This window comes from Phallusia mammillata, chromosome 3 (assembly GCF_965637545.1).
Source record: "Phallusia mammillata chromosome 3, kaPhaMamm4.hap1.1, whole genome shotgun sequence".
Lineage (NCBI taxonomy): Eukaryota > Metazoa > Chordata > Ascidiacea > Phlebobranchia > Ascidiidae > Phallusia > Phallusia mammillata.
In genome coordinates this window covers 19655100-19675009 of record NC_137254.1, presented here as the reverse complement: position 1 = coordinate 19675009, position 19910 = coordinate 19655100, and the positions used below count along the sequence as shown (strand labels likewise).

Below are 19910 nucleotides of genomic sequence, written 5' to 3'. Positions count from 1 at the left end.
AGACCTTTTAAAACGTTTTTCAATAGCACACAGTCCTTAGTGTTTAACAATAACATACTGCCTTATTAATACAAAAACTCATAGAGTGTTGAAGACAAATAGACAAAAAGCAAGAAATGTATATTCTACAAGTGTCTCTCTGTATTAAAACTGGAATATGTACATGTGCTTTTTACCCAAATGGATAGACAAAATGCAACCTTTGTATACCAGAAAAGAAATAGCAGTAAACTCTAAATCAATCTAGCTTTTCAGCAATATATATATTACACATACCTTTTCATTCTCCTCGGTTGGAATATTGCTAGGTACTAGTGGCTTTTTCTGGGAGCAATTTGGAAATTTACTGTTCAATTTTGAAGGTAATGTGGTGCAAAATGTCCCCAGGTGAATACTTTTTTTGCTTTCATCTAAGGCCTTTGCAATCTGTAAAAAAATACCTGCAAACATCAGGTGTTTTGTGACTATGAAACACTGGTTATACTGTAGTGACCACTGCTGCTTATTGCTGAAGATCTCAGCAGTTGATTGTGAAAGGTGACAAGTGATTTTTTGTTTGTTAATTTTAGCATTTGATTTTGTATATTGTTAAATTGTACAAGAACAAATAATAAAATAAATGGTTTGCAACAAAATACTAGAACTAAAAGGGTGGCTTACCTTTCATAAAATTAAACCTTTATATACTTTTTTCATTAATATATTGTTAAACAACATAAAACATCCAGAAAAAATACGTCAAATTCTTTAACATATATAATTTTCAACAAATCATTCTCAACTATGTTTTTGTGATACCTATAAATTGACCGACAACAACCCCTTTGCATATGGTGGCCAAGATGACAGTGTTAGGTTTATGACCACTTAAAAGAGGTTTTCAGGGATATGCATATCAAATTTTAACCTCCATGTTTATCAATAACATATGCAAGACTTATACAAAAGCTAACAGTAGCTGAAAAAACAAGTTTATTACTAAGAAACAATACGGTAAGAAACCTAAAAGATATATATAAACCCTTGGTACCAAAGATGAAAATGCACATGATAACTTAATGGTACGAGGCTTAAAAACAGTTCAATTATAACTTCTTTTTGCACTTCTGTAGTAATGTCTGTCTGTTCTTTGTACACATGCTATCGGCTTTAACAGTAACCACTACGCCCATGAGGTTACAAAAATGAAGTAATCAACAAGAGACACCCTGCAAACAACAGTTTAAAGTTTCAGCACATAAGGGCTTGTATTTCTGACCTCAAGGACTGGTAAACCATACAATAAATATTTCAGGGGAAAGGGGTAAAAAATTAGTGAATCCAACTGAAAGTTACAAAATTATTTTACATCATTTATAATGCACCGACTAACAAAGTATGAAACTGCTGGATCCTATATACAGTTTAGTAGGTATAGATGTTTTTTAAACTACTGTGTTATAAATTAGCACATTAAACAGTGTTGGAGTTTTTTGCTGTTAAAACGTTGTGGTATTTTGGTTATCAATGAAGGTATATAATATGGTTATCAGCCCACATTACTGGTTACCGCCAATAATCGGCATTGTTATATGGGTGGTACTAAATACTAGTGATGGGACGATACCAGGTTTTGAAGCGAGTGCCGATACCGAGTACGAGTACCACATGTATATGTCTTCGATACCGAGTACCAATACGATTATTGAGAACTTAAGTATAGCGCTGTACTTAGTTGTATATCACTGTCTAATTTGTCTGCCATTGCCGGGGTACAGACGTTCACACACACATGCCGAAAAATTTAATCTCCACGTGAAAGTGCTTGAAAATATACGTAACTTTGCGGAACTTTTTCCCGATTTTGTGCTGTCCGAAGCCAATATTGGCAAGAAGTTGCTTGTATTCTTATGGTGTAAATCGGCCTTCGGTACTCGCACGTTGGTATCGAAACCTGAGACAAAATATTTCGATACCGAGTACGAGTATCGATACCACTGAAATCGTTCGATACCATCGAGTACCGAGTACCAGGTACTCGTCCCATCACTACTAAATACCGCATGTAACCACATGTGATGGCATGTTACCGCATGTTATTCGGCTTACAATACTGCATTGTATGGGAAATGTGTGAATACAAGCCCAACAAGGGTAAAATAAAACAGATTCTAGCTTTGTTTTATGTACAAACCCTCAACCAACCTGAATAGCTAACCGTTAGCACTTTCAAAAGTCCCCAAAATTTATTTTCATAAAAGCATATTCAAGTCCTTCACAACCTCCTGTCATGTGATAACATGCAGAACACCAAGTGGTCACATGCGGTAAAATGCGATATCATGCAGTATTTAGTACCACCGTTGTTATACCTCAAACAAGCAATGTTGGTCCATTTTAAATGAAGATAAATGCTTATGTAACTAATTCCCTACTATATATACAACAAACACAAATGTGCAACAACATTTATGCTATTAAGTTAGAATCCACAGCTGTCACCATAAGTTTGCTGTAAAACCAATCAGGTAAAAGCTTAGGGAGGAAACAGGGTTGTATCAAGCCAAAATTGCTCAATGATAAACAACCATTCATTGCCTGCTGAATAAAGAAGTCTGATACGATAATTATTTTATCCTTAATGTAAGCATACCTTTTCCACAAAAAAATCTTTGTTTCTCTTTGCCACAATGTCAACTTGTTTGTGCACTTCTGGATTTAATGAACCCTGTAACGAATTTAAACTGGATGTGGTGAAAGACAGTTGAACTGGTTCACATTCTTGAAGACTGTTGAATTTTTGGCATGGCTTCTGGAATTTTGTTTTTGCCTTGTGCAATATGTCACAACTTGACTGGTTTCTTTTATTGCTTGAAATGTCAGTATAGAAACATTTTTGTAATAAAATTTGCTGAGATAAATCTGGCTGACATCCAACAGCATTAACATACCAAGTTGGCTTAGCAACCTTGGTCTCCATAACTCCAAGTCCAACCTGATACAAATTTTTAATGGACATATTACACAAATGGGGTTCAGTGTTCTTTTATGACCACAAATCAAAACTTTTAACTAATATACTAGTGTATTAGTCTAGTACACGAGGCCCAAACCGGGTCTAGTGTACAATTGTACGTAAACGTACATCGGTTAATGACGTCACAAAACCATGAAATTACGTTACAACATAGTTGATGTCATATTATGACGTCATGCACAATTTCATATCGCTATGACGTCACCAATTTATTTACTAAAGCTGCAACCACTTTTTATCTGGGCTGCGGGTAACACTAATTTACGGAATGATGAATGGTCGGAATGCTCACTAATTTACGGAATGGTCGGAATTGTCGGAATGGAATGAATAGGGCCAAAACTAATTTGATGAATGGTCGGAACGGAATGAACTGTCGGAATAGATGAATGGTCGGAACGGAATGAACTGTCGGAATAGATGAATGGTCGGAACGCTCACTAATTTACGGAATGGTCGGAATGGAATGAATGACGCTGTAGGAGGCTAGGAGCAGAATGATCTGTCGGAATGAAATGAACGAAGCTGTATGAACAGAATGAACTGTCGGAATGAAATCAACGAAGCTGTAGGAACAGAATGAACTGTCGGAATGAAATGAACGAAGCTATATGAACAGAATGAACTGTCGGAATGAAATGAACGAAGCTGTAGGAACAGAATGAACTGTCGGAATGAAATCAACGAAGCTGTAGGAACAGAATGAACTCTCGAAATGAAATGTACGAAGCTGTATGAACAGAATGAACTGTCGGAATGAAATAAATGACGCTGTATGAACAGAATGAACTGTCGGAATGAAATAAACGAAGCTGGATAAACGGAATGAACTGTCGGAATGAAATGAACAAGGCTGTATGAACAGCTGTATTATTGCCAAATAAATGCAACAGAATCAATCGAACGTGTTTCCTTTTTAATTAAATTTGTTATCGTATGAATGTTGTACCACAGGGGTGTGCAACCTGCGGTCCGCGGGCCAAGTGCGGCACATTAAGATAAAAGTTATGTGGCCCACAGAGACGCTTGGTTTCAAATGTACTGGAAAACGAGTCCAGTTACTTTATATTTTTGAACAGATCAATACCCCCGGTCATAGGCGCCGAGTGGGCGGTGGCGGTGTGCCGTGGATATTTTGATTTGTCTGTAGCGGTGTAATACGAAACATCGTAAAATCTGGAAAAAATTAGCAAAAATTTTGCTTTTAAACAAGCATGCTAGCATAAAAGCAACAAAACGTGTAGAAACTGCGACCTGTTTTAGTTGCTTTGTTTATGACGTCAAACACAGAATTGTTGGCAGTGAATGTATGGCCTTTATATTGTACTGTAATGCACGCATTAGTGACGTCACGAAACGTGACGTCATAATTTACGTCCGCCACCCAGCTGTGCTTTAGTAGTTGCCCTGGGAGTTTGACTATGGGTCACTCAGCTGGAAACAGATTTATTGTTATTATTAGATTGTTTGATTTGGGCGCAGCAGCAACTATAACCTTTACAGTACTTTCAAGCAACCCCGCTTCCATTGTCTAAAAGTTTACATGTCAAAGTTTTTTTATTATTAAGTTCACAACATCCTAAAACATTGGTGAGACATTGCGACCTTTTGCGAAAAACAAGAACAGCAAATTCGCAGCGGGCTGTGCTAATATTTTTTTTGGTTTAACTTTAACCTCGTAAATTTAGCTTTGTCTTATCGCCTTATGGTCGTTGTTTATCTACGGTTTGCCAACACAACAAACAATCAATTTATTATTACCCGACGTACTGAGACTCTTAACCAAGGATGGCAGTACGGTACGGTACGTATTGCATTGACCGTACCACGTCAGTGGCGTAGCCAGGGAGGGACCAAAGGGGCCATGGCCCCTCCCAAATTTTCAAAGTTGTACATTGATAAACTTTAATTTAATGTAGTTTCGTCCCGCATCATTGTGGTTTCATCTCTCAACTATCAAAGGAATATATAAATTACCAAAAATGACTTTTGTCACCAAGTTGTAGGCCGAAATCCATGCTTTTTTGATTCATGCAGACATGGAATAAATCAATAAAGCGTTTGGCTGTCCCGTCGAACCACAGTCTGGCAAGTCACTTGTTTGGTAAAAGCACGCCGAGCGTTAGCAAAAAGTTGTATTAGAAAACAAATTATTTCGCCTCTCCCAAAATGTTTGGCTGCCTACGCCACTGTACCACGTACCTCGTTACGCAGAGCGTACCGTGCCAAATGTCAGAAATCAAACTACTTGAGGTACGGTACGCAAAATCGTACCGTAGGGCTACCTTTAAATAAACCAATCGGGATTAGGTTGGATACATTTTATGACATGCACTTAAAGGAGCAGTGTCTAAACTCTAAACATGCTGCCCCACTACAACCAGCTTATTCGAAATGAAAGGTTGATGTGTTTTCTACGATGGGCTCATGCAGCGACAGTGTGTAATTTTCAATAGCATGTTTTTTAAAATCATTGCTGCGAAAGAGACAGCAACAACACTAGCTAAATTTTTAACTAACTTGAGAATCAATTACAAATGTCGAGTTAATCTCTGTTCTTGTTATGTGCGCGTTTTAATAATACGCCCACAGTACGCGTAACCCTCCTTTTGCGTAGCGGTCAGCCCGTAAGCACAAATAAGCAGTGACGTCACAAACGTTTTTGAGTACTATTGTAGTACAGGGACATTGTGATAAAATCATGCCATAAACAATTTAAATTCAAGTTTCGAAAAAATTCAAAGATGACCCGTTTATTCAACATGTATTATGCGTACCAGTACAGTGGTACGGTACGGTGGTACGCTCTAGTAAAGGACCGTACTACGTACCGTACCCGTACCTCAGCTTTCGTCGCGTACCGTAGTTTTTGATGAAATTCGCTGCGTACTGTACCGTACTGCCATCCTTGCTCTACCTTACTTTGCGAAACCAAACACACTTGAAAAATAGTTCGGACAACGCTACGTTGAATTCACGACTATGCAATTTGTGAAGATTAACGATTGTGCTGAAAATAACATTTATCCACTTGGGAGACGTTATTTTACTTAAAAAGTATTTTTTCCAAAGTAACCTAGCTTCGTTTTTAAGAAAGCCAAAGGCCGTAGGTTGCCGTTTTTGGACAAGCTTAGTCTTTGTTAAAACTTTTATTCAGATTAATATATTTGCCTGACCGAAGAACACTGAGCAAGTAAATTGTATCATTAACAAACATCGAGCCGGAAATAATATAACATTGAAATCATCTAAATTCATTTTGTTTCGTTCATACGATAACATTCATTCGATTCCGACGTTCATTCCGTTCCTACAGCCCCATTGATTTCATTCCGACAGTTCATTCTGTTCATATAGCTTCGTTCATTTCATTCCGACAGTTCATTCTGTTCATACAGCTTCGTTCATTCCATTCCGACAGTTCACTCTGTTCCTACAGCTTCGTTCATTTCATTCCGACAGTTCATTCTGTTCATACAACTTCGTTCATTTCATTCCGACAGTTCATTCTGTTCATATAGCTTCGTTCATTTCATTCCGACAGTTCACTCTGTTCCTACAGCTTCGTTCATTTCATTCCGACAGTTCATTCTGTTCATACAACTTCGTTCATTTCATTCCGACAGTTCACTCTGTTCCTACAGCTTCGTTCATTTCATTCCGACAGTTCACTCTGTTCCTATAGCTTCGTTCATTGCATTCCGACAGTTCACTCTGTTCATATAGCTTCGTTCATTTCCTTCCGACAATTCACTCTGTTCCTACAGCTTCGTTCATTTCATTCCGACAGTTCACTCTGTTCATACAACTTCGTTCATTTCATTCCGACAGTTCACTCTGTTCATACAACTTCGTTCATTTCATTCCGACAGTTCACTCTGTTCCTACAGCTTCGTTCATTTCATTCCGACAGTTCACTCTGTTCCTACAGCTTCGTTCATTTCATTCCGACAGTTCACTCTGTTCATACAGCTTCGTTCATTTCCTTCCGACAATTCACTCTGTTCCTACAGCTTCGTTCATTTCATTCCGACAATTCACTCTGTTCATATAGCTTCGTTCATTTCATTCCGACAGTTCACTCTGTTCATACAACTTCGTTCATTTCATTCCGACAGTTCACTCTGTTCATACAGTTTCGTTCGTTCCATTCCGATAGTTCATTCTGTTCATACAGCTTCGTTCGTTCCATTCCGACAGTTCATTCTGTTCATACAGCTTCGTTCATTTCATTCCGACAGTTCATTCTGTTCCTACAGCTTCGTTCATCTCATTCCGACAGTTCATTCTGTTCCTACAGCTTCGTTGATTTCATTCCGACAGTTCATTCTGTTCCTACAGCTTCGTTCATTTCATTCCGACAGTTCATTCTGTTCATACAGCTTCGTTCATTTCATTCCGACAGTTCATTCTGCTCTTACAGCGTCATTCATTCCATTCCGACAGTTCATTCTATTCCGACAGTTCATTCCGTTCCGACCATTCATCAAATTAGTTTTGGCCCTATTCATTCCATTCCGACAATTCCGACCATTCCGTAAATTAGTGAGCGTTCCGACCATTCCGACCATTCATCATTCCGTAAATTAGTGCTACCCTGGGCTGCCACTAAAAATTTTGAGATATCCCAAGGCAACAGGGGTTGTGACTTTTTCATGACACTTGTCACTGTTAGTGACAGGCGTCAATGACAGGGCTGGGGTGTCACTAAATCAGTGACAGGGCGTCACTAAATCAGTGACAGGGCGCCATTAAATCAGTGACAGGGCAAAATCAGTGACAGGGCAAAATCAGTGACAGGGCGTTCTTGCGTTCTTGCGATAGTATGACTATGAACACAAGCGAATTTATTAGGTCTTTGCTTGTAAGGGTTTTCTTTAAAAATTGCAAGCGGGCAGCGGCAAAGGTTTTAAATGTAAATTTCGTGCAAAAATGTACCTCATGACTTTAATTTTTTGGTATAATCTTTAAATTCTGCAAGCAGCAAAGGTAAGTGTGTTTTTGAACATTTTTGAACTTTCATTGCCTGCCAGGCAGTCTGATGAGCTCTAACAGCAACAGGGGTTGTGACTTTTTCATGACACTTGTCACTGTTAGTGACAGGCGTCAATGACAGGGCTGGGGTGTCACTAAATCAGTGACAGGGCGTCACTAAATCAGTGACAGGGCGCCATTAAATCAGTGACAGGGCAAAATCAGTGACAGGGCGTTCTTGCGTTCTTGCGATAGTATGAACACAAGCGAATTTATTAGGTCTTTGCTTGTAAGGGTTTTCTTTAAAAATTGCAAGCGGCAAAGGTTTTAAATGTAAATTTCGTGCAAAAATGTACCTCATGACTTTAATTTTTTGGTATAATCTTTAAATTCTGCAAGCAGCAAAGGTAAGTGTGTTTTTGAACATTTTTGAACTTTCATTGCCTGCCAGGCAGTCTGATGAGCTCTAACAGGGCGAAAAAGTTCAATCAATTTGTTTTAAGTAGTTTTTTTTTATTATGTAAACATGTCTAACCTCTGTTTTGTGCCACATTGTCATATCTGAATATTTAACAATATGTAATGTTATGTGCAAAAATAGGAGATTATCTGAGTTTCCAAACAAAAAAACGTTTTGTACACATGAAGACCAACACGTTTAAAGCTGCTCAAAAAAAATAGTGCATCTAGAATTTCCTAGCTTCAGGACAATGTTACGCGTGGTAATGTCTTTTTACCCATTTAAACTGATTCTGCCATATTTACACAAAAAATTTTTGATGTTTTTTGTTTTATTTTTTTTTGCAGACAGCCACAAACATTTAACGATTGGAAACCCAAGATTTAAAGATAACCAAGATTAACACAAGTATTTGCTTGTTGTTATTGGTATTTGAGGTGTTGCATTTAATTGCACCTTTGAATTGTGTGCACATATTTGTAATTTTCAATGTCTACTTGGAGATTTAAGTTGATACATTATATAACCAGAGATTTTAAAAAATACTGTGTTTAGACAAAATAAAGAAAAAAACAACTGCAAATGAATCACCATGTTTCGAGTTTGTTAAAAGGGGTTAAATGGCTAAAAAAACAAAATTAAGTTTAATATGGTTCATTATTTTAAAGTTATTTTGTGGCCAACTTAGCCAATTATATTCGCTCTGTGCGATAAATTTCTAAGTGTGTTTAAATTGGTATGGATGTTTTATGTGTTTGTTACGTTAGGAATTCCATAGGTTCTGTAATTTAAATAGCTTGTTACCTGGTAAACAATCAAATTCATTGAGTTCGCAAATTTCATTTGGCAACATGGGCAGGAAGAGTCCAGAAGCTTTGATGAAAGCTGACCAGAAGCAGAAACGCTCTACTGATCTTTCACATGTATGTGTTAGAGCAATCAATAATTGTAGTTCCGTAGTGAATAATGTATTATTGATTCAATAATTCTTGTGTATAACAGTATTTTACTTTAAAATCTCTTATTTGTTGAAATATTTTCAAGTCCGAGTCAGAAAATGCTCTTTTTGTTCATTCTACAAAAACGTTTTTATTACACACAGTGATTTGTTACCAAATGTGTTATTTCAGGATGGTGTATCAGCAAGCAAGTCAATATCTTACAAGATGCACGTGTTTTAGACTCTCCACAGAGTATGAGGTGTGTTGAAGGTTTAAATGGTTCAGTAAATTTAAAGTCCATTTTTCAATGGTTTTACTAACTCTGCTGTAAAATATTGTCATGTGATGAGTTTTATCAAAATCCTAAATTTAACTATAAGCATGCACTAATGGGTTGTGCAAATTTTGTTTTAGTTAAGCATTTGCAATTGCAAGCACATACTGCGCATGACTATTGGTGAATGTCATTCAGTTGTCAACCCACAAAGATGGCTCTGCAACACTTGCCTTACAACTGAGTCTGTTTGGACATGTCTAAGCTGCCCTAATGTTGCTTGTGGAAGGTAGGAACCATGGTCAAAACACAAAACAAAATGTTCTACAGTCTATAAAAATGAATAAATAATGTGTGGACTGTTTTGGATGACCATTTGAGTGTCACCTTTTCTCCTTTTTTCCGCCGTTGCGTCTGTTTTTTCGTCCTCGTTACATTTACGCTTTTGTGCTCGTGTAGACTGTGTTAACCAAACTAGACATAAATGCTTTTAGTGTTTTAAGTTTTTTACTATTTTATTTTGTATGCTTTTACATCTGTTCTCTTTTAATTTACCTTCGTTGTTTGCAGTTTTTAGAGACTGACGATGCCTGAATAGGTGAAATATATATTATATCTCCAATATACCAACCCAGTGTCTACTGATTTTGAGTCAGAAGCATTTGCTTCTTAATTAATCATTTACTGAAAGAATTTTGACTCAGTGATCGTTGATATTAACATGCCTACTATTAGAGGGACAGATCCTGTGAATAGCATTTATATAATTAAGGCAAGTTTAAATCGTTTTATGTAAACAAGGCACTAAACTTTACCAGTTTTAGTTCAATTCCACACAGACTATTAAGATTTTACTTATAGCCTCACTCATGTTGGTAGTGTACCTCACACTGTGCTTCATGGACAAAGCGCCTCATGGCGATATCCCTGACATATAACTTCTCAATATGGCTGTAGACTAGCCTGCTAAAATACCATGGCTCTTATAAATGCAAAGCTTTGTTTCATTTGGTATGAAAATGTATTGGTAAGACCATTAAATATTTTCTAGTCTTGGCAATGTCCTGTTTGCTTATAAATAGTGATGTTATGGATGTGTGTATTGGTTTATTCTATTTGTTGTTTTCTTAACTGAAGTCTGTCCACGCCAGATGGTAGATATGGTCATGTAAATGTGCCATAACAGCTCCAGTATTTAACCCACTGGCAGCCCAAGTTATAAACCTTTCTTATAATCCGACACACTCCGGGCTGGTTGCTTTGGCAGTTTTGACAGCCTGAAACAATGGGTGGTACTAAATACTGCATGTTACCGTATGTTATTCTGCTTAAAATACTGCATGGTATGTGAAATGCGAGAATACAAGCCCCAACAAGGGAAAATTAGATCAGATTATAGTATTGTTTTAATTACAAACCTTCACCCAACCAGAATAGCTCTAACCGTTAGCGCTTTCAAAAGTTCGCAAAACTATATTTTCGTAAAAGCATATTCAAGTCCTTTACAACTTCCTGCCGTGTTATAACATGCGGTATACCATGCGGTCACATGCGGTATTTAGTACCACCGGAAACAATCGCCTATCAGCGTTACAATTTAAAAGTGTTGATTGGGTGATTGTGATTTGATTTTTTATTATTTTGCACGTAGCATCCCCCCTAAGATGGGTATTTTTTTTTTGAATTTTAAGTGTCAATTGCATTGTCACAGGAGAGTATTAATCTATATACTAAAAGCTAGAGAATATTGTGTGCTTGCTTAGCTTTTTAAGTTCTTTATCACACCTTGTCTTCACTTTACTCATTCATAAATTCGTTGTTTTTTGTTCAGTAATAAAAACTGTCTGAAATAGTTTGTCATGCTTTAGAATTACTGTAAAAGTTTTTGTACCAACACCAATATTTTTGGAAAACTCAAAACAAAAGCTAGTTAAAACAAACAAAAGAGTCATTTAACACAGTAAGTCACTGCTGTAGTCCGGGGACCCCTGGGGCAATTTCTCCCATCTATCTTGATTCTTTGCTAGTCTGTTGTATTCCATGATCTATTTTCCTGTCCACCCCTGAACATTACCAAAGCCAGTTCGTTCTGGGCCTGCCTTGTCTTCTTATTCCCTCGTCGGTCCTGAGCATGATGGTGTGTGTAAGAGTTCTATGGCGACATGTTACATGGCTAACCCATTAAAGCTACGTTAAACAAGATTGGCGACAGTTTGCACTCTTGAAATACTCCAAAGTCTTAAACTATTTTAGTGCACTTCCATTGGTTAACACAGCATTGATGACCTTTATATTATACAGTGATTTGATCAGGAGGATCAGGAAGAGACTGATACCATGTTTCTTCATGGTGCTCCACAGGGCCTCTGTGACCAAGTTCTTGATGGTGGTCTCTTTTTTTCACCTAGTATTCAATCTGTTAGACCAGTGGTTCTCAAGACTGTAGACTGTACCATCATGTCATTCCCTTGTTTGTTCTTCAGATAAGACACTCTTGATTTGAGGTATTAGTTTACCTTTTTTGGTATCATGACTATCAAAGATTGTGTCCACGTGGGCCACACTTATCTCATATGTATTCAAGATCTCCTGTGTTATCCAGCAAGGCTGCTTTCTGGTTCCAGCCTTTTCCAAAGTTTTCATCACAGTCGCATTCATGATTTTAGAGAACTCAGATGTTAATTCTTGAACATTATTTTCCAACAGTGCATCAAATCTGCTTTCAATCTTTATTTCAAACCCCTTTCTGCAACCTGGCTCTTCAAACGACAAAGGAAAAATACTCTTTTTTCAAAAAATATAAATCAGTGACAGGGCGTCAGTGAATCAGTGACAGGGCGTCAGTAAATCTGTGACAGGGTGTCAAAATCAGTGACAGGGCGTCAGTGAATCAGTGACAGGGTGTCAGTAAATCTGTGACAGGGTGTCAGTAAATCTGTGACAGGGTGTCAGTAAATTTGTGACAGGGTGTCAGTAAATCTGTGACAGGGTGTCAGGAACAAACTGACACCCTGTCACCACTGATCTCTATAGTATAAACCCTGGATTGCGCTACTGGCCGTCACGGTTGAAGCAAATTGAAGCGTAATGACGGCTGAAAAGGAAGCCCCAAAAATGCATTGCGGGCATTGGGGAGAGAGTGGAAAAATGACGATAATTTTTGTTTTAGGCATTTGTATAGCGATTTTTGCAGATATGATTTGTAGATTAATAGGACGCATGTATTCCAGTGTGTAATAACCTATAAATATGCGTAGATTGACTGTGATGTGTATTAGTGTAGGTGTGCTGGATATACGTTATTAAGTTAGTGTTGAAATAAATCATTACTAAGTGGAAATAAATGTTTTATTATGCAATATAAGTGGTTTGCGTGCTTTTTAAGGTATGTTAGACATGAATCCAACAAGATGGCTACTTCCTTCACACAAGATGATGTAATTCTTTGTGTGACATTACCTTGTGCTATTCCAAACTGTTGTTTTTGACTGTTATCAAACTTCAGGAAATTGTGACCAACATGTGGAATAACGTTTTAATTAAAATCACAAAAAGTAAAATAATATTTCAACTATTTTAACACTTTTTGACTTTTTTTCTCGATTGAGTGCATTTGGTTTTGGTCTTTATTATCTTGCCATGGTGATATTATGAAATTTTGCAATTCCATTTTACATTTATGATAAATTTGTTTCCAAACATTTCAGACATAATAGGAGGCGGGGTTGTGACAATTCAGTGACAGGCTGTCACCTATCGCCTGTCAATGACACCCTGTCACAGATTTACTGACACCCTGTCACAAATTTACTGACACCCTGTCACAAATTTAGTGACACCCTGTCACAGATTTACTGACACCCTGTCACTGATTCACTGACGCCCTGTCACTGATTTACTGACGCCCTGTCACTGATTCACTGACGCCCTGTCACTGATTTTGACACCCTGTCACAGATTTACTGACACCCTGTCACTGATTCACTGACGCCCTGTCACTGATTTATATTTTTTGAAAAAAAAGAGTATTTTTCCTTTGTCGTTTGAAGAGCCAGGTTGCAGAAAGGGGTTTGAAATAAAGATTGAAAGCAGATTTGATGCACTGTTGGAAAATAATGTTCAAGAATTAACATCTGAGTTCTCTAAAATCATGAATGCGACTGTGATGAAAACTTTGGAAAAGGCTGGAACCAGAAAGCAGCCTTGCTGGATAACACAGGAGATCTTGAATACATATGAGATAAGTGTGGCCCACGTGGACACAATCTTTGATAGTCATGATACCAAAAAAGGTAAACTAATACCTCAAATCAAGAGTGTCTTATCTGAAGAACAAACAAGGGAAGGACATGATGGTACAGTCTACAGTCTTGTGAACCACTGGTCTAACAGATTGAATACTAGGTGAAAAAAAGAGACCACCATCAAGAACTTGGTCACAGAGGCCCTGTGGAGCACCATGAAGAAACATGGTATCAGTCTCTTCCTGATCCTCCTGATCAAATCACTGTATAATATAAAGGTCATCAATGCTGTGTTAACCAATGGAAGTGCACTAAAATAGTTTAAGACTTTGGAGTATTTCAAGAGTGCATACTGTCGCCAATCTTGTTTAACGTAGCTTTAATGGGTTAGCCATGTAACATGTCGCCATAGAACTCTTACATCACCATCATGCACAGGACCGACGAGGGAATAAGAAGACAAGGCAGGCCCAGAACGAACTGGCTTTGGCAATGTTCAGGGGTGGACAGGAAAATAGATCATGGAATACAACAGACTAGCAAAGAATCAAGATAGATGGGAGAAATTGCCCCAGGGGTCCCCGGACTACAGCAGTGACTTACTGTGTTAAATGACTCTTTTGTTTGTTTTAACTAGCTTTTGTTTTGAGTTTTCCAAAAATATTGGTGTTGGTACAAAAACTTTTACAGTAATTCTAAAGCATGACAAACTATTTCAGACAGCTTTTATTACTGAACAAAAAACAACGAATTTATGAATGCTTAAAGTGAAGGCAAGGTGTGATAAAGAACTTAAAAAGCTAAGCAAGCACACGGTATTCTCTAGCTTTCAGTATATAGATTAATACTCTCCTGTAACAATGCAATTGACACTTAAAATTCAAAAAAAAATACCCATCTTAGGGGGGATGCTACGTGCAAAATAATAAAAAATCAAACCACAATCACCCAATCAACACTTTTAAATTGTAACGCTGATAGGCGATTGTTTCCGGTGGTACTAAATACCGCATGTGACCGCATGGTATACCGCATGTTATAACATGGCAGGAAGTTGTAAAGGACTTGAATATGCCTTTACAAAAATATAGTTTTGCGAACTTTTGAAAGCGCTAACGGTTAGAGCTATTCTGGTTGGGTGAAGGTTTGTAATTAAAACAATGCTATAATCTGGTCTAATTTTCCCTTGTTGGGGCTTGTATTCTCGCATTTCACATACCATGCAGTATTTTAAGCAGAATAACATACGGTAACATGCAGTATTTAGTACCACCCATTGTTTCAGGCTGTCAAAACTGCCAAAGCAACCAGCCCGGAGTGTGTCGGATTATAAGAAAGGTTTATAACTTGGGCTGCCAGTGGGTTAAATACTGGAGCTGTTATGGCACATTTACATGACCATATCTACCATCTGGCGTGGACAGACTTCAGTTAAGAAAACAACAAATATAATAAACCAATACACACATCCATAACATCACAATTTATAAGCAAACAGGACATTGCCAAGACTAGAAAATATTTAATGGTCTTACCAATACATTTTCATACCAAATGAAACAAAGCTTTGCATTTATAAGAGCCATGGCATTTTAGCAGGCTAGTCTACAGCCATATTGAGAAGTTATATGTCAGGGATATCGCCATGAGGCGCTTCGTCCATGAAGCACAGTGTGAGGTACACTACCAACACGAGTGAGGCTATAAGTAAAATCTTAATAGTCTGTGTGGAATTGAACTAAAACTGGTAAAGTTTAGTGCCTTGTTTACATAAAACGATTTAAACTTGCCTTAATTATATTGTATATCTTATACTCAGGGTCGCCATCCTATTCTTATTTCGAAGACTTGACCTTATTTTGAAAGGCAAGGTCTTTAAAAAGTTTATTTTCCTTATTTCTAAGAAATGTCATTGATTTAGACTTGAGTCCTCAAGTCAAATCCCTACTACAAGTAAACCTGAGTTGTCCTGAATTTTCTGTATACAAGCAGTTGCTCGAATAGATTGTTTCTGGCAAAAGACTAGCCTGCTAAAATGCCATGGCTCTTATTTCTATGGTGGACCTTCTTCCAGCGACTCATAACTTGCTTGATGGCGAAACTTGTGGATCTTTGTAGCACCCAGTGGTTTACTTGTAGCGCACCATATTCTCTAGCTGTCAGTGTATCGATTAATACTCATGTGACAATGCATTATAAGTAAATAAGAAAAGAAAAGGGAAATAGTGAGAGCATTGGGTAAAACACAACAATTGACACGTCAAAATGTAAAAAAAACACCCATCTTTGGGGGAAGCAGGTTAGTAATGGGTTACTATGTGCATAATAATAAAATATCAAACCACAATCAGCCAATCAACAGTCCTTTAAAATTAAACCCCAATTGGTTATTGTTTAAGGCTGTTAAAACTGCCAAAATAACCAGCCCAAATGAATGCAAGTAACACTTGCAACACATTTTTGGTTGCCTTTATATCCCTATAACATCACAGAAACTCGTTGTTTGTGGTGCGTCGGATTATGAGAAATGTTTTTAAACTTTAGTGGCCTGTGGGTTAAATACTGGAGCTGTCAAGACAAATGGCTATGTACATGACCATATCCACAATCTGCTGCGAAAAAACACAAATTGAGTAAAATCAAAATGTGCCTCCTTTAGGGGACCCATAATATCACAAATTTTAAGCAAACAGGACATTGCCAAGACTGAATTATTCCAAGCTTAGAGGTGTTGATTCCCACACATTTGATGTGATGACATGATCTGCAACTGTCACATCCAATCTGCTCACAAAAGTTTTACATCTAGATAAGCACACAGTTTTTATGTACACGTGATAAAAAAAAATTATGCTTTTACCATTGTTTTAACATTTTGTGCACTATATCAAAATTAATTATGTATAAAGTGGGTCATGCTGTCTAAAACAAAAAAAAAACTTACCTATTTTCTAATCACATTGGCTACATAGCTAAAGAAGACTGTCTAAAATAAAATGATATTATGAATGATTAGCAGCATCACTAGAATTGCTTTTAAAGCTTAAAAATGAAAAATATTTAATGGTCTTACCGGATTCATCTAACTTTTTTGACCAATTTTATTCCTGTAATGAAGCAGTGCTCTTCTCGAACTAGAAAACAATACTATTAGGGTACGATTTTTTAAGGTTGTGTTTAACAAGTTCAGCAACCTTTAAGGATTATTCTTATGTTTTTCTTGTAACCCTTCAAACAACCGATTAGCAAATACTTTTAATTAATGAAAACAATCACAAGAGTGGCTGGTTGTTTTCTGACCAATGTTTTGTAACAAAAATATACAATGGTAATACTGTGTCATTTTTTTACTATTTTACAGATACTTCTGTTGCTTGTTGTTGAATCAATCAGATCTAAATAAGATCAGTTTAAACATTGTGTGGAGTCAGTTACAAAAATGAAATAAAAAGCAAGGTGGATAAAGTGTATAAGCAAAGATGAATCCCAAAAAAAGGATAACTAAGAAATTAGTTAAAACACCAAACAAAACAAATGTTTTACTCCTCCAAGTCTGTTAGAACCAGTATTGAATCGCTTTCTTTTGTGCTGGTAGTTGCCTAATACTTTCTTAATATTGTTTACTGTTAATAGGTTTCCAATCTTTAAATGTTGATGGCTTTCTCCCAAGAAATAAACCAAAAAACATGAACAATTTTCATGTAAATATGGCCAAATCAGCTGGTTAAAAAAAAAATACTAAGTTGTAACAGTGTCTGGCAGCTAGGAATTTCATGAATCTACTGTTTTCAAACAGCTAAATGTGTTGGTCCAATCTACATGTGTAAAAAGTATTGTATTGTTTGGAAACTCAGATGAGCTCCTCTTTTTTTGCAAGTAACATTCATACTGTTAATTAAATATGGCAATCAGATATCACAATGTGACACACCACAGAGCTTAGACATATTTAAATAATAAACAAAGTGACTAAAAATAAGTGATTGAACTTTTTCGCCCTGTTAGAGCTCGTCAGACTGCCTGGCAGACAATGAAAGTTCAAAAATTGTAAAAAACACACTTACCTTTGCTGCTTGCAATTTTTCAAGATTTAACAAATGCCTTATTGAGTCATAAGCACGAAATATTGCACGACATTTTACAATTTTAAGATGTAATTGCTTATGTTTGGGAAGTATTTTTTATAATTATCCATGGATTTAGTCCTGTTGCTTCTTAGTATGGTTTGCAGTAGTGGCTGACTAATTGAAATCAAGCAGGGCTGCCACTTTGGTTTGAATGAAATAATCCAGTTTTAAATATATATCTAGAATCATTTAGATTGAAAAACAAAACATCCAAAAATATATCTAACTAAACATAAAATAATCCAATTTAATGTAATATATTAGCCAAACAACAACGCATATGAAGGTTTTTAATATAAATTGATCTATATTTGATGCTAAAGAAGCTTACTTCTTCCTTTTCATCACTCTATTTTTCTGTTACAGTTATAATGTGGTCTGGGTGGAACATTTGTGAGCTTGTACTGTTCCCATGATCTTTACAAACGTTACAAAAACTATCTAGAATTTATAGCCATCATCTAGATCCTAAATTTTACATCTAGGCTTAACCCAAACTTTCTAGATCTAGCTATAAAATATCTAGAGTGGTAGCCCTTAAATCAAGGTGTTTCACTCTACCTTCCGTAGAAGAGCGCGAATAAACTAAACTTCATAAAGTAACATCATACTACTGCGGACGATTTTTTTCTGCCTTTCGCACTAAATTCGGAACATACGACGAAAATTACAAACACATGGCTCGTTTTGCACACTTAACTATAGCAAAATCGCCCTGTCACTGATTTAGTAATGCCCTGTCACTGATTTAATGACGCCCTGTCACTGATTTGGTGACACCCCAGCCCTGTCATTGACGCCTGTCACAAACTGTGACAAGTGTCACGAAAAAGTCACAACCCCTGTTGCATAATAGGGTTTATATTTCTTCAATAAGCAACCTTTATTGTCTCTGGTAAAATTCCACTGGAATGTTTCAGTCTCCTCCCAAACCCTCAAGCTTTATGACACTGCAAGATTACAATCCAGCCTTTTTCGACAACAAATACACTACAGAGGGATTGGAATCAGATTAAATATTTTTTGTGTGTATACTGTTCTACTTCCACTGTGTATGTTTTGTAATCATTTCTGACACTGCCTGTAACATGATATGCTGCACATTTTAAACTTAAACAACTTTGAGGTTGTTGTTTTTTTATTTTGTGAATGCACCATCTGTTATAATGGTGATCATCTGACAAAAAATACAGGATATCTGTATAAACTTGGGTGGTGTATTTGTTGCCTTCAGTCCTGTTTCGCAAGAATTTAAGTGATAACTGGTGTACAGGTGTGTTTTTGCAGAAAATTGCTTATTAAGTAGAATAAAAACAATATTTCATGATTCTGACTGAAATAGTACGTAAATAGGCAACTCATGTGGGTAGTTAAACTCACCCACCCTAACTGCTATGATGTCTTAAATGCATTTATATGCACATGTATCTCTTTGAGATATGAGATTTTTATTAAGAGTTTTAGTTTGAGAATTCACAACATTAGAAAAAAATTATTCAACACATGTTGGTTGCAAACAGAAAAAGGGTAGATTAAATGAGCTAATTGTGAGCTTACTAGATTTATGGTTTGTAACATAGAAGGAAAATAATGTTGAACCTACTACAAAAAACTTTTAAACAGCCATATTTTAGCTCCAAGACTTTGCTGACAATCAAAAACAGCAGTTTGGATCAGGACAAGATGATGCTAAATAAAGTATCACATCGTCTTGTGTGAAGAAAATAGCCATTCTTGTTGGATTTGTGTCTTAAATATTAATAAATGCATGTAAACTACTTATATTGCACAATAAAACATTTAGTACCACTTAACAATGATTTATTTCAACATTAACTGAATAATGTATTCCCAGCACACCTACACTAATACAC

At 36.7% G+C, this 19910-nt stretch overlaps 1 protein-coding gene and 2 long non-coding RNA genes across 5 annotated transcripts in view; 1 reads left to right on the top strand and 2 right to left on the bottom strand.

Moving 5' to 3' along the window:
• LOC145219193 (telomerase protein component 1-like) overlaps positions 1-3113 on the bottom strand; it is a 45204-nt gene extending 42091 nt beyond the window's left edge. Inside the window, exons 1-2 of one of the 2 annotated variants that reach the window (XM_080086588.1) lie at positions 2633-3113; positions 277-426 (exon numbers count right to left, since the gene is read on the bottom strand). In XM_080086588.1, coding sequence (XP_079942714.1) covers positions 277-426; positions 2633-2998 — 516 coding nt within the window. In that variant the 5' untranslated portion in view covers positions 2999-3113. The remainder of the gene's footprint in view (positions 1-276; positions 427-2632) is intronic. The other variant, XM_080086589.1, reaches the window with a different exon arrangement.
• Positions 3114-8894: 5781 nt separating this feature from the next.
• Positions 8895-11415, top strand: LOC145218193 (uncharacterized). Its single transcript, XR_013857549.1, has 3 exons — positions 8895-9373; positions 9581-9650; positions 9806-11415. It is a non-coding gene; the product is annotated as an uncharacterized LOC145218193 (long non-coding RNA).
• A 3205-nt stretch (positions 11416-14620) lies between these two features.
• LOC145218194 (uncharacterized) lies at positions 14621-17967 on the bottom strand. 2 transcript variants are annotated; one of them, XR_013857551.1, is made up of 3 exons: positions 16983-17967; positions 16854-16895; positions 14621-16693 (listed from the first exon to the last, which is right to left on the bottom strand). It is a non-coding gene; the product is annotated as an uncharacterized LOC145218194 (long non-coding RNA). The 2 variants fall into 2 exon arrangements; XR_013857550.1 differs by having other exon boundaries at positions 16854-17967.
• Between the last annotated feature and the right edge of the window lie 1943 nt (positions 17968-19910).